This window comes from Ascaphus truei, chromosome 2 (assembly GCF_040206685.1).
Source record: "Ascaphus truei isolate aAscTru1 chromosome 2, aAscTru1.hap1, whole genome shotgun sequence".
NCBI lineage: Eukaryota > Metazoa > Chordata > Amphibia > Anura > Ascaphidae > Ascaphus > Ascaphus truei.
In genome coordinates, this window is record NC_134484.1 from 208,761,575 (window position 1) to 208,775,813 (window position 14,239).

General features: G+C 41.6%; 1 protein-coding gene across 4 annotated transcripts in view; it reads left to right on the forward strand.

The window, feature by feature from the left end:
- The window catches only part of DROSHA (drosha ribonuclease III), a 222,659-nt gene that overhangs the window by 69,261 nt on the left and 139,159 nt on the right, over nt 1–14,239 (forward strand). For all 4 annotated transcript variants that reach the window (XM_075585898.1, XM_075585899.1, XM_075585900.1 and 1 more), the window contains 4 exons: nt 3,220–3,389; nt 5,708–5,832; nt 9,959–10,058; nt 11,137–11,244. In XM_075585898.1, the coding sequence (XP_075442013.1) occupies nt 3,220–3,389; nt 5,708–5,832; nt 9,959–10,058; nt 11,137–11,244 (503 nt within the window). The remainder of the gene's footprint in view (nt 1–3,219; nt 3,390–5,707; nt 5,833–9,958; nt 10,059–11,136; nt 11,245–14,239) is intronic.

Below are 14,239 nucleotides of genomic sequence, written 5' to 3' on the forward strand. Positions count from 1 at the left end.
CCAGAGAAGCGGAGTCCAATGGTCAAGCCGGGTCAGTACACAGGAAGTCAAACAGCAAACAAGGTAAGGCAAACAAAGCTAGGAACAGGGACATCAGAACAGCAAGGTTACAAGGAAGTATGCTTGGGCAAAGTGCCAGTGGCACAGCTGAGCATATACAGGAGAGGAGAACCAATGAGATAGAGGGGAGGTGCGGTCACAGCAGAGGCAGGCATAGGTGGAGCGGTGCAGGAGACAGGTGGGAGTGGTTAACAGGTTATTGGTTGTTGACACACAGCTGGAGAGCGGTGCACACGCGTCACGTGTATGCGCCGTGTGGTGCAGTGACGTGAATGGGAGGCAGGGTCAGCCCCCATGATGTTATTAGAACCTGTGCGCGTAGTAATATCCGCGGAGCTGCTTGAAGCTGCATTTAAGGAGGGAGCGCTCCGCAGGGGACCCGTTCCCCTATTCCATACAGATACATACATAGCGTAATACTTTTTATTAAAACTATAAAACCTGTACAGATAGGTAGTGAACTCACACACTGCGAGTCACATAAAAACAGTATGAGAGTTTCTACAGGCTGAATCTCTCACTGAAGCAGCCATAGAGGTGAAACGCGTAGGGTGGCGTTTCTATGCACATAATGAGGAGGAGACAGATCGCAATCGGAGCCGGCACTAACAACTGCAGAGTCAAGATCTCGCGAGATCCACGTGACGCGGAAGTGTATGGCTGCACAGTGGGAGCCGGTACACAGAGAAGAGCGGACAGAGCTCTCGTGAGATCCTCGTGTGACATGTGGAGGCAGATAGCGGCAGATTGGGACTACAACTGAGTTTGAGAGACTGTAGAAACTCCTACTGTTTTTATTCGACTCGCAAAATGTGAGTTCACTACCTATCTGTATAGGTTTTATAGTTTTAATAAATAGTATTACGCTATGTATGTTTCTTACCTTTTTGTTTCACCCCCATGGTACTTCCCTGAAATGCAGATACAACTTCATCAAAGCAGCCTGGATCCTGAAGCAGCTGAACTGGATGTGGGACATACATCCAAGACTTCATCAGTGAAAGGTTTTTAAGGTCCAGCAAGGTCCAAGTTCCTGAAACTGTTCCCGGTCCATATTTTGGATAAAGGCTCTATAATCTTCATCTAATTGTGAGTGTGAGCTTGAGTGCTTTACTTGGGAAGGGTGTGAGCTTGAGTGCTTTACGTGGGTCACTTTTCTTCTACATTTACTCTAATTGTGAGTGGAATATTTACTACCTGTCACGGTGGACTGACCTGATCAACAATTTTATATTTTGGGGTACTAGATTGAGCACACAAATTGAGCAAAATTAACTGACATTTATTTCCTTACTAGACAGGCACACAACAACCTTAGAATATACTTGACAAAACACTTACAGAGGGAGAGAACGGGATAGAATGTCCAGAAGTTATACAAAGCACCGGAATATTGTCTTTTAAAATGTGTGTCCTCTGGCAAGGGGCGCATTTTGCAATCCAAATAAGTCCGTGAATATGGCAAAGTTTGTTCCGGTCCGTTGGGGTTCGTTAGATAACCCCCAGCACTCACAAAATCCTGAAGCAGAGTTGTGTCCTTGGTTCCGTTGTAATGAACTCGTTGCGCTCAGGAATCGTTGTTGCTGCTCTCATCCGCTTGTAGAAGCAAAGTGGAAATTCGTTCACATTGTAGAACAAAGACGAAAGACAACGGGGATAGCTCGGCGCCATGTATATAGGGTTTGAGAACATATCTCAAACATACCCACCCAATCCCTTTCGTGGGAATTTTCCCATTTACCAATCCCCAACTTGCCCACAGTTTGCAGAGTGGGCACTATAGGGATTTCCGGCTAATACAGTGCCTGTGCGACATTGCTATCTTGACTGCTTAGCATATGTGTACTCCCCTTTTTTACCTGGCATCTCCCAGGCCGGGAGGGGGACTCAGGGTGTGAGCTAACCCAGATGATTAACAGGATCTCCTATTCAGCGGCTATCCCAGCTAATTCACACATCCTGACTCTGGGGCTTTCATATGCAACACTTCCCTAGACTCACAGGCACTGCCTCAGTGTGGGGTCTATGAAGTCTGCATAGGAAAGTGACCCAGCTCATAGGTGTTGAAACATTTGGTTCCTGGGTGCATAACAATGACCGTAGAAAAACACCTCATCCTGTCTGTACATTTAAAACTGCAGAAAAAAATACACTTTATTAAAAATACATGTTTCACTTGTCCTAAGATGATATTTTTATATATGTATGTGCTTGGGGTGTTACTCTGGGGCTGCACACCAAATTTCAGGTTGCTAGCCCTTTCCGTTCCCTAATTATGGCTTCTCATTGTGCTGTTAGTGCTGGGCTGTGGACTTCTCACGTCAATTGACTTGCGGTTACGGAGTTCCCACGCCAATTGCCGGTTGCCTTTCAAGTTACGCCATTAACCGGGATGGAGATACATTGTATCCGAGAACCACTTGAGACTGAAAACTGCAACCCTTTGATTCAATTGACTCGGCGGTTACGGCTTCCAGTCTCAGTAACGGATACCTATACCTCTCAATGGAACAAAGAGACCTCGCCACGCTTATCCAATCAACTTGTGGTTTAGCGCTCGCAGCGGCATCTTGTGTCCAAAACCAGTAATGCCGGTAGTATGCCAGAGAATACATGACAGCAGGCATACACAATCTGGCAAAATGGGGACAACAAGGGACAGAGGGAAAAATAGTACTTGTCTGGTGCATATAAAATGAACCCCTTCATCCCCAATACGAAATACGGGTAAGCAGCCGAGCCTGCAGCCTTTATTAATGCGCTGATTACCCTCAATTTCGTTACACTACCTACTATGGGTAAAAGTTCAGACATAATACTCTTTCACCCCTCCCCCTTCTATTTTTTGCGCTTAGGTCATTCGTCATCATTGATATTTATGTGCTCCCATAATAATTTCGTTTGACGGACGGATTTTAAGTAGGGGGGAAGAAAAACAACTCTGCCATTTTGAGACTGATCGGTGAATGAAAGGACTGACCAATCTGCTGCGGATTCGCATTATGTAAAAAATGTTACCTATTGCTGGTTGGATAGTCTCGTTGGTAACGTGATATATCTGTTTAGAAAGCCATTGCTATTTCCTTTTTGAGTTTGCAACTGATCTTGTTTTCTAAGCGCAAGAATTTGGAATATGATTTGTTCATATCTTCATTGCAGACGGCGGTAAAGAAGTCCTGTCGATGCACCAGGTTTTGTTGTACTTGCTGCGATGTAACAAAGCTTTGGTGTCTGAAGAAGAGATTGCAAACATGCTCCAGTGGGAAGAAGTAGAATGGCAGAAATATGCAGAAGAATGCAAAGGGATGATTGTCACCAACCCTGGCATGGTAAGTTATCTGTTTTTTTTTTATTTATTATAATTGGTTCCTCTTCACTGCCCTCTACATTTGCAACCGCCCAGTGTTGCACTTTTTAGTACTGCCTAGTTTCAGTGCTGCCAGGGAGGTAAAAATGGTATCTGCTGACATCATACCGTAAATAGCTGTAATGTAGCTGGGGTTTAGCACGTGTCATAAAATCGTGACCATGTTTGCATTGTTAAAAAGCCAAGAACATAAACTAAAATCTGATCATCTTAACATTTAATTATATTCTATGCCACATTCGGCTTTGTCTTCAAATTAGTCTATACATTTGTCACCACTTTTATTTTTGATCTGAAGTACAAGATTTCTAACGCGATTCACAGCGTCAAACTTATTTAATGCAAAAATACATTTATGGTGAGAATATATAAATGCCAGGAGAAAGCAATGGACAAATAGAAACACACTTGAAATCATTTGCATTAGACTTATTCACCGCCTTTCTCAAAATGTTTTAAGTTGTTCATAATGATGGTGCACAAAACTGCTTTCCCCATTTTTTTCCCCCCAGAAATCTAGTACATTTCTGAATAAAGAGTCCACAATTTATTTATTTATGTTTTTTAAGCTTGGCCTTCTTTCTGTGTTAATGTTATCCGGCTCTAAAATTGCAAATGTAATAAAAATTCTTAATCTACAATTGACTGTGTCTGCATGTTTTGTCAGAGGGCTTGTGTGGTACATAGCAGTGGGGAAGTAATAGAGATGTGCCTGCTCGCCTACAGTAGGTGAAATTACTGGTACCAGTACATAATAACAGCACTTGTATTGGAAGTGGAGATTTAGTTACCTGTGTTGCAGTTGGGGAGTCGGTAGGCCAGGCGTTCCAAAGCATCGCATTATTATTTGGTCATCTTAAAATAGACATAAAAATGTATGTGATCATCCTTTCCTTCACTGGAGCCTTGTTCTTTGTTTCCTGTTGGTATGAGGTTATGTGGCACGCATTTATTCCACTATCTATTAAAAAGAAGGTCTGATAATACATTGAATAGTTTACTTGATCTTTCTGTACACATGGGCAATGCAGTACATAAACTGTATTAAAGTAGCAGCCCGTAATACTTGGGATTTCATTTTTTTAATAACCTGCTCTGTTGTCCCTGAAGTCTTGGGAACCCCCCTTCCCCCCATCCCGTTCAGGCAGTACCGGCACCAGGCAGAAGTATTTTCCCTGGGACACAAAATGGCCACAGGGTCAGGACCTGCTTCGGCTGTCTATGTATGTATGTCTTTATTTATATAGCGCCATTGGTGTACATAGCGCTTCACAGCAGCAATACATGTGACATTCATATAAATAGCTAATAGTACAAATAACACATAATGGGAATAAGTGCTTCAGACATAAAAGTAACATTTACGAAACGCAGTCCCTGCTCCGAAGAGCTTACAATCTAATTGGTAAGGAGGAAGAACATACAGAGACAGTAGGAGGGCATTCTGGTAAGTGTGTCTGCAAGCCAAGATTTATGTATGAGGTTTTTAGTATCAGCCAGGGAGCTGCTCATATGCTTCGTTAAGCAGGTGTGTTTTTAAGGTGGGTCCTAAAGGTGGATAGACAGGGTGCTAATCTGATATTGAGGGGAAGGGCATTCCAGAGGTGTGGGGCAATCAGTGAGAATGGTTTAATGCGGGAGAGGGCTTTAGATACAAAGGGGGTACAGAGAAGACATCCTTTAGCGGAACGTAAGAGTGGATGGTGTATAGCGAGAAATTAGAGCTGAGATGTAAGGAGGGGCAGAAGAGTGTAAAGCTTTAAAATTAAGGAGGAGAATTGAGTGTGTGATACAGGGTTTGATAGGGAGCCAGGAGAGGGATTTCAGCAACGGAGACGCTCAGACAGATTTCGGAAATAGTAAAGTGATAGTAGAGTGATTCTGGCAGCAGCGTTGAGGATAGATTGTAGGGGAGATAGGTGAGTGGTAGGAAGGCCAGACAACAGGTTACAGTAGTCGAGATGGGAGAGAATGAGGGCCTGAGTCAGAGTTTTAGCAGTCGAGCAACAGAGGAAAGGGCGTATCTTTGTAATATTGGGGAGGAAAAAGCGACAACAACCAACTTTGCGTCTTTCTATTAGTGACCCCGGCCGTTGCATTTTTATAAGTTTTTTTTTAAAAAAAAAATTAGGAAATACAAAACAATTAAATTTCTTAGAAGAGGTTGGCAGACAACAGATGAGCTCCAGGGTACTTGTGAATAAACCGTAACTATCTTTTTTTTTTTTTTTGGAGGGGATTGAAGTTTTAAATTGTGAAACGTTTATATTTTCCTTCTAGAAGCCCAGCTCAGTTCGAATTGATCAGCTGGACCGGGAGCAGTTAAACCCAGAAGTGATTACTTTCCCCATCATCGTACACTTTGGCATAAGACCAGCTCAGCTGAGTTACGCCGGAGACCCACAGTAAGACCCGTATTCTGCCTCTATGGTGTAAATCCACAACTGGGGCTGTGCTTCTCTACATTAGTCACCAGTCAGGGTATTTTCTATTCTCCCTCAGTATAAAATACTGTTATGAATACATATGTGGAAAATCTTCAGTGTTGTGTTTTTGGCAATTGCTTCTAGTATAGTTAATATTAATAAAACAGGACATGTCGTTGTAGAGGTAAAACTCATTAAGTGCATTTTTGGCAAAAACCCACTTGAGGCCCGTAATTTATTGGGCGCGCACGCTGCGCCGTGCCCACTATATTACGGGCCATAAGTGTGTTTTTGTTATAGTTGGCTGTTGTTGGCCAGCCATTGTATACTAGTGCCGCGCGCGCATGGCAGTGAGCGTGGAGCCGGGCGATAGCGGGGAAGACTCTGAAAAGTAAGTATTCGCGCCGCTACCGCTGTGTGGTTTGTGTGTGTGTGTGTGTGTGTGTTTGTGTACACAATATTAATAAATCATTTATTCTCACAGCGTGTCTTTTTTAAAATTTCTAATACACACACACAGCTTCCCCAGTGACACACACAGTGACACACACAGTACCTTACATGCCTGTCGCACACCGCAGCACAGACCAGACAAATGAAAAGTGTGCGTCACGTGCACGAGCGTTCGCACAGGCACGCGCGCGCGCACGCCCCCACTATATTACTGGCCGGAATGCACTTCCTGACTTGGAATTTCTTGATATTTCTATTGAAAAATTCATTAAGTGCCTATTTCGTCATAGTTTAGAGTTGCTAAAACCTAAAACTCATTAGGTATGATTTTTAAATAATGTCAGGGAACATTTAATTACATTTTCCTTAGTACTCAAAGAACAAAGTTAATTACTTTTACCTTTACAAAGACAATTTGTTTATTTTCCAAATCATGCACAGGGGGAAAATAATGCTATCTGTTGCCTTACTTTTTTGAGATGGAACAGCAGATGAGCTATGCTTGTTTACAAATGGAAATGTGTTAGTTGGCTGGCACTTGTAGAACTATCTCTGCCTAGGCGATTAGACAAGCAGAAGAATATTGTACCTGTTTTCTTGTCTGGTATTCCAAGCAGGGACGTGGTTAACATGCTACTTAACAAATTCACTTTGAGCTTATAAAAAATATATAAAAGTGGGTCAGTGTGCAGCACTTATTACGTATTCCCACTGTCATCTCATTTTCTCATGTAGGGGACTCTGTAGCACACTGGCTGACTAATGAGTAAGGGGGAAATAGTGACATTTTCTTTATCCGTGCAGCTCATGAGCGAGAACGCAAAGAAAACATTGCCATTTATACTGATTACATACATCGAACGCCTGTTTGCATTTTATTTGTCACTGTCTTAGTTTCAATAAAGTGTTTAATGAAGATTCATGTTCTTCTGCTAGTTGTTGAATGAAAAGTTGGAAAAACAAGAGCCGTTATCCCTGTTTAGTTAACAATGAGGTGTCTTTTGCTGTAACTCGGAGGGTGCAGGTGATCATAATATGCAATATAAAATCCATAAGCCAGTTAAAGAAAGATAAATAGCAGTAATAGGAGTGTAACTGTTCAGCTGCAAAAATCAGACACAAGAATGTTCAGTATGTGGTTAAGAATTGTGATCAGGCATCTTGGTAGTTTTTCTTGTTTTTCAATACTGATAAGGTTCAGCTTAATTGTCTACAATTGACTCTGGTTTGTATAACATTGTCAATTGTAGTCCTCTTAATGCCCTTACTCAGCCCCGTCTGTCTGAGCAATAATCAGGGGAGTCTAGATGTCTCATTGTGGTTTCCAGAACACTACACACTCTTTGCTCTGTAACAAAAAAAAAAAAAGAACGGCTTTATCACCTTCAGCTAATTCTGAAAATGTTTTGCAATATGCTTTATTTTCATGATTTGTTTTGCATTAAAATGAAAATGATTCAAGCAACTTTTAGATATTACTTATTGTAACTAAAGCAGGAATTCAGACCAGGTATGACGAAAACCGTTTAGAAATCGGCAATAGTTAAAGGTGCATGCCTACATAGGACCAGATTTAAATGATGACAGTAATCGGTCTAGGCCTGAGGTTAGCATTAGTTTGGGTCTCGCCTATATCATACTTAATATCTGTTATAAAAATTGTGCATGCACACACTACTAGGTTTTGCCCATATTTCCTTTTGGTGAAAAGTATCAAAACTGGGAGTTAAACTTGTTTCCAAGCTCTTGGGGCCATCTACATACCAGAGGGCTTGAGAAGGAAAGCTCATAATTGCATGCACGGTAAATTAACATTTAATTGCGCATAAAGTTGGATCCATGATTGAGCATGAAGCAAAGTAGCACCCAAACTGCAATACAGTACAGGCATACCCCGCATTAACGTACGCAATGGGACCGGAGCATGTATGTAAAGCGAAAATGTACTTAAAGTGAAGCACTACCTTTTCCCCACTTATCGATGCATGTACTGTACTGCAATCATCATATCCGTGCATAACTGATGTAAATAACGCATGTGTAACAGGCTCAATAGTCTCCCCGCTTTCGCACAGCTTCGGTACAGGTAGGGAGCCGGTGTTGCTGTTCAGGACGTACTGACAGGCGCATGCGTGAGCTGCCGTTTGCCTATTGAGCGAGATGTACTTACTCGCGAGTGTACTTAAAGTGAGTGTCCTTAAACCGGGGTATGCCTGTATGTTGTCAAAAAGTTGGGGTAACTAACTACACATGGTATTAATGGCCCTACTTACCTTACGGGGTTTGGAGGGCTACATTGAGGAAAAAACAATCACAAATGCATTGGATATTGTCGCTGACAGTGAGCACCCACTTATCATGCACTTGAAGCCTCATGATCTGTCCCACCTCTTTCTATTTTGCAATCTTGCACTGCAGGACTGTGAGGGACGAGTAAGGGCTGTTATATAGTAAGTGCGGCCGTGCGCATGCCTGTTCGAAGGCGCGTGCACGTGCCGCATGCTTTTTGTTAATATGGTGTGTGTTTGTGTGTTTTATTATTTATTTAAAAAAAAAAACATTGGTAAAAATAAAATATTTATTACATTTTTACATACACACACGTGTGTATATATATATATATATACACACACACACACACACACACACACACACACACACACACACACACACACAGCGCCGGTAGCGGGCCGAAAATATGCTTTTCCCCGTCTTCGCCGCTGTCTGTCGGCTCCCCTCTCCCTGCCGTGCGCGCGCGCGGCCCTTGTGTAGAAGGGCTGACTCACGTCGGCCAACTAAAATTCCGCGCACGGTGTAGCGAGCGCCCGGCACTATAGGGCATGCGCAGTACAATACGTGAAAATACAGTATATTGCCCATGCATGGCAAGTGATGTGAAACCTCTTGTGTTTGTACACTGAACATTTCCTATATCTTCAACAGAGATCTGAGGCTGAAGAGTGAAGTTAGTTTTTATGCTGCAAAAAACGCAGGCGAAAACAAAAAACCCTTTTTAATTTTTATTCCGCCGAACAGCTTTTTTTTATTTATTTATAAAAATATTTTACCAGGAAGTAATACATTGACAGTTGCCTCTCGTTTTCAAGTATGTCCTGAGCACAGAGTTATAAAAAATACATGGTTGCATTAAAAGAAAAGGGTTATACAGTGAATTCAGACATTTCATGGACAGTTGGAAAATTGAGTACAGGGGATTAAGGGCTTGTGAGTTTCAGATGGAAATAGAGCAGCTTTAACATCAGCAAACGGCTCAAACCCATTGGCTGCGCCAAAGGCTGTCCACTTTTGGGGCAACACAGACGTACACTGGGGTGGTTGAGGTTGAATCTGTTGCTGCTGTGAACAAAAAGATCTTTGTGTCCTCTTGGCTCATTAAAATTCCAGTAGGTGGGGGTTAACGTTCCACAAAGTACAAGTACATGTAAACCCTTAGCACACTGATCCTGTGCAGAGGGGAGCCGTTCTTGGGGAGCGTCATCAGACTGTCCGCCTTTGTGGCAACGCAGATGCACACTGGGGTGGTTGAGATTGAATCTGTTGCAGGTGTAAATAAAAAGCAATACGTTGGAGATCTCTTTTAGCTATAATGTTTTACAAAGACTTCCCATAACCTATTCTTCCTTTCTGCTAGGTACCAGAAGTTATGGAAAAGCTATGTGAAACTACGCCATCTGATGGCTAACAGCCCCAAAGTCAAACAAGCAGATAAACAGAAACTGTCCCAGAGGGAGGTATGCATTTTATTTTTTTTCTCCATCAAGAAAAATTAATGAGGCAATTTTGTTTGAGTTCAATGTGATCTCTAAGGCTAGGTTCCCAGTACATGCTGCAGCATGTGCTATGGGGTGCGCTGCAGGAACAAGAAACGCCCCTTAATGAGGCCAGGCCCACTATCTGCCTTGGCGGGCAATTTGCCGCCGCAATGCACAACCAGATTTTCTGAAGACAAGAATATTGTCTTCAGAACTGGTGAAGAAGCGCTGGCCACGCTCGGCCCCTGGCGGTTCAGCCAGTGAGGGCGAACCAGCCGGGTGACGACATGGCCACGCCCCCACCTGCGCATCATATATAAAATATTTAATTGCTAGACTACCTTGTTTTAAACACTGCAGCAGTGTTAACTTCCATAGATTGTAATCCATTTTCATGATTTCCTACTTTCATGTATTCAAATGTTCTAGTAGTACATAGTGACTAAAATGTGTGGCTGAATGCCAGTCCTCAAGACAACCCAACAGCTCAGGTTTTCAGATCATCTGTACTTCGGCACATGTGGTTCAATCAGTCCCTGCTTCAGCACAGGTGGCTCAAACACAGGCTCAGTCGAGTCACCTGTGCTGAAGCTGGGATATCCTTAAACCTGAGCTGTTGGGTTGTCTTGAGGACTGAGTTGAGCATCCCTGTCCTAAGACATTTATAAGGCCAAGTCCATAGTGCAGGCGCGCGACGGAGCTCATGGCGTTGCGCGCACCTGTCACCCGAGCGATACGTGGATTTCAGATTGGGCTTGACATGGCCGTGACGTCGAAAGGCTGGTTCGCCCTCATTGGCTGACCCATCCACGTGAAGCGGTGGTCACTCGGCTGTCATGCCAAAACTCCAAAAAATTCTTGTCTTCTGGATTTGCTGCCGCGCTTTATCGCTCGCGCACACTGTGGGCGTCCTCATAGAGTAGCAGTCTCTTCTTAACGCTGCACACGCCGTCGCTACCACTATGGACGAGGCCTTAGTTTGATATCAACACATGGGCTATATGTAAGGATTTCTTGGGAATGTCACAAGCTAACAATTTCCCCTCCTCCTTATCAGGAAGGTCTTCAGAAGATCAGGCAGAAGAATACAATGAGGCGGGAAGTAACAGTGGAGCTCAGCAGCCAGGGCTTCTGGAAATCTGGCATTCGCTCTGATGTCTGCCAGGTAACCACAGTCTTTCAAAATAAGCGTTTTTAATTATCTGGTCTGTGGACTACTTAGCATGTCTCCTCTGCATTCATGCTTTCCTGTTGCAATGATCTAGGTTTGACAATGATTATAAATGCTCTTAATGGCATTCCTCGCTCATTGCTAGCTATGTCCCATGGAACAGCAATGTCTTAGAATCCATGCTGAAGACATGGAGTTCCAGTAAAAAAAAGCCCTCTTTCACACCTTTTTGTAGCAGCGCAGTAATTATCAAACTCGCACCAATCAACTTTGATGAAGCAGCTAATTATTTTGATTTTGCTCTGTGTGGGGAAAGGCAATTTCACACTTTGATAAAAAAAAAAATAGATTGCGCTAAGACCAAACGCTCTGGTTTTTATTGAAGCTGAATATAGAAACAGGAGAAGTATAATATGTGAAGCATGCAGACCTGCAGCAATGTCTTCACAATAACATTTGGCTATTGTAGTGATGTGGTTTATCAGATTAAATACATTTGGGTGTAGGTTACTTTTTTAATGTTTTAGGTTTTAAATTATTTTTAGGGAATTCCTGGCAAAATACTTGTTAAATAAATAACATTTACGTTTTTTTTTATTTCAATCAGAATCCCTATACAATTTTGGAGTGTATTAAAATGTATGTCGTCTGCAAGGTTTGGTGTGTTCTAAATCTGATACAATCTGGTTCAACATTAGACATAACCATTGAAGTATTATTTTTTTTAAATATGTTTCCTCCATAGGGCTCACTGATTCTGTTTCCGACTGGTTACAATTTTCATGAGTTATAAAGCGCAATTAAAAATAATGTTGTACTGGTATACAATGGATAGGTATTTTTAATATATATGATCTTACATTAAGGCTTTTATTGTTTGAGTATCTTGTATCGTATGGTGGTTGCATTATTCAAATTCAAAACAAATAAAAAATGAATTCCATATTTATGGAACTGCACCTTTAATACTTTAATCCCATTCAGGCCTGAAATAAATTTGAATGCATTGCCTTGTAAACTCGACTGACTACAAAGCAATGTAGTTATTAACATACAGTAACTTCGGAGAGGCTTAGTTGGGGGTCTTTAAACCCCGTCCGGCTGTTAACGTGCAGTCGTTCTTGGCAATGGGAATTTCAGTAAAGTGAAAGCATTCATCATATGACACATGTAATATCTTCTTTTACATATTTAGGTCTTGTTTCATAACCTGGAACAGTGGCGGGTAACACCTGTCCTCAAGGGCCACCAACATGTCAGGATTTAAGGATATCCCTACTTCAGCACATATGGCTCAATCCATGGCGCAGTCATTTTGATTGAGCCACCTGTGCTGAAGCAGGGATTTCCTTAAAACCTGACATGTTGGTGGTCCTTGAGGACTGGAGTTGGCTGCCTATGACTTAGAATATAGTTATCAGCTTCACAGATGTAAGTCCAAAAGTCTTACTGCACCTTAAGAAATACCTTAAGAAATAAAAGTATTTTGAGTGTATGATAGTTTGAGTGCTAGTGTAGTACTAATGTACAGTATAAAGCAGTTGGCCTGCGTTAAAATATTTGCTTGTAAAAAAAAAAAATGCTTTTTTTCCCCTGTCTAAAACGCAACCTATTTCTACTGGTGTAGTATTTGGCCTGTGCTGCGCTAGCTAGTATAATACGTAAACAAAACACGACTTTAAGACTTTAAGGTGACCGAGAAAATAAACGCAGAAAACATTGAAGAAAAGTAATGCAAGGACACATTTCTTAATACAGAAACCTGCGCCAAGACGCAATCTAATCTCCTGCTTGCTCCACAAATCCCCCATCTAGTAGCAGACCAATGCAAACATACATGAAACTGATGCAAAAAAGATTATTACATAGAGGCTGCCTGACATAAGGTTTTATTTTTTTCCAGGGGAACTTCTGGCACAAAACGCCATTTGCGCTGTTTTGCACACAGACATCTTGGTTGTGAAAAAATGCAGCAGATTCCAATGTTGTTTTCACCAGGGCCGACAAACCAGAAAATGTTTTAACATCAATATTTGACCAAATGTCTACAATATTTTTGACCGTTTGGGCCTAGTACAGTATTTACTCTGCATATATGCTGGTAGTACTGCATTTGCAAATGTCATTTTTATTCATAACTTTTCTACTATTTTTCAAGTTATTTGTCTAATTAAAAATAGCCATTTTAGTCGTATTTAGTGTTTGCAATTTACATCATTTTCAGTCTCAATTATATGTTCACTTTGTGTTGGGTCACACAAAAAAAAGTGATGAATTGGGCACTTACAGACAGAGTGGTCACTAACAATAAAGTGATGAAAAGATATAACGTGTAAATATACGCAGTGAATAATAAATGTGACTGTGTCAATTCAATGGCATACAGACACATATGCATATATAAAGTGCACATAATGAGCAGTGATAAAAAAAAAAAAACGCTTTGCAACTTCCTGCTCAAACCCACTGGTAAGGACTGTCTTCACTGGTCCCACAAACACTCTAATTCTCCTCACAAACCACGGGGAGCAAAATGAAAAAACACAACAGAGAAACAATCCAAGTGCAGATGTAGATGTGAAGGCTAAATGGCAGCATTTTTTAGCCTTCACATCTACATCTGTACTTAGATTGTTTCTCTTGTGTTTGTTCCTTTTGCTCCCCCTGGATTGTGAGAATTACTATGTGTTGGGTGTTACTATTCCAAAGTTTGCGATAATCATTGTAATTACATCATTTATTTTGATATCACCCTCTGAGTCTTGCAGTAGGTGCAATTTCGACCAAACAATATTTGAATTACATTTTGGGATTTTCTTTATCCAGGTGCAAATTGGTTTTGCTCAGTAAAATCTACACTTCTCATAAGGTGCAAACATGCCCAGCCTTTCATTAGATTGCCTATGCTAGAAGGTAGAATCCTCCTTTTGTCTAAATTTCCTAAAAGTGTATATTTTTAATTATACCACAGACTATTTACTCTGAATAA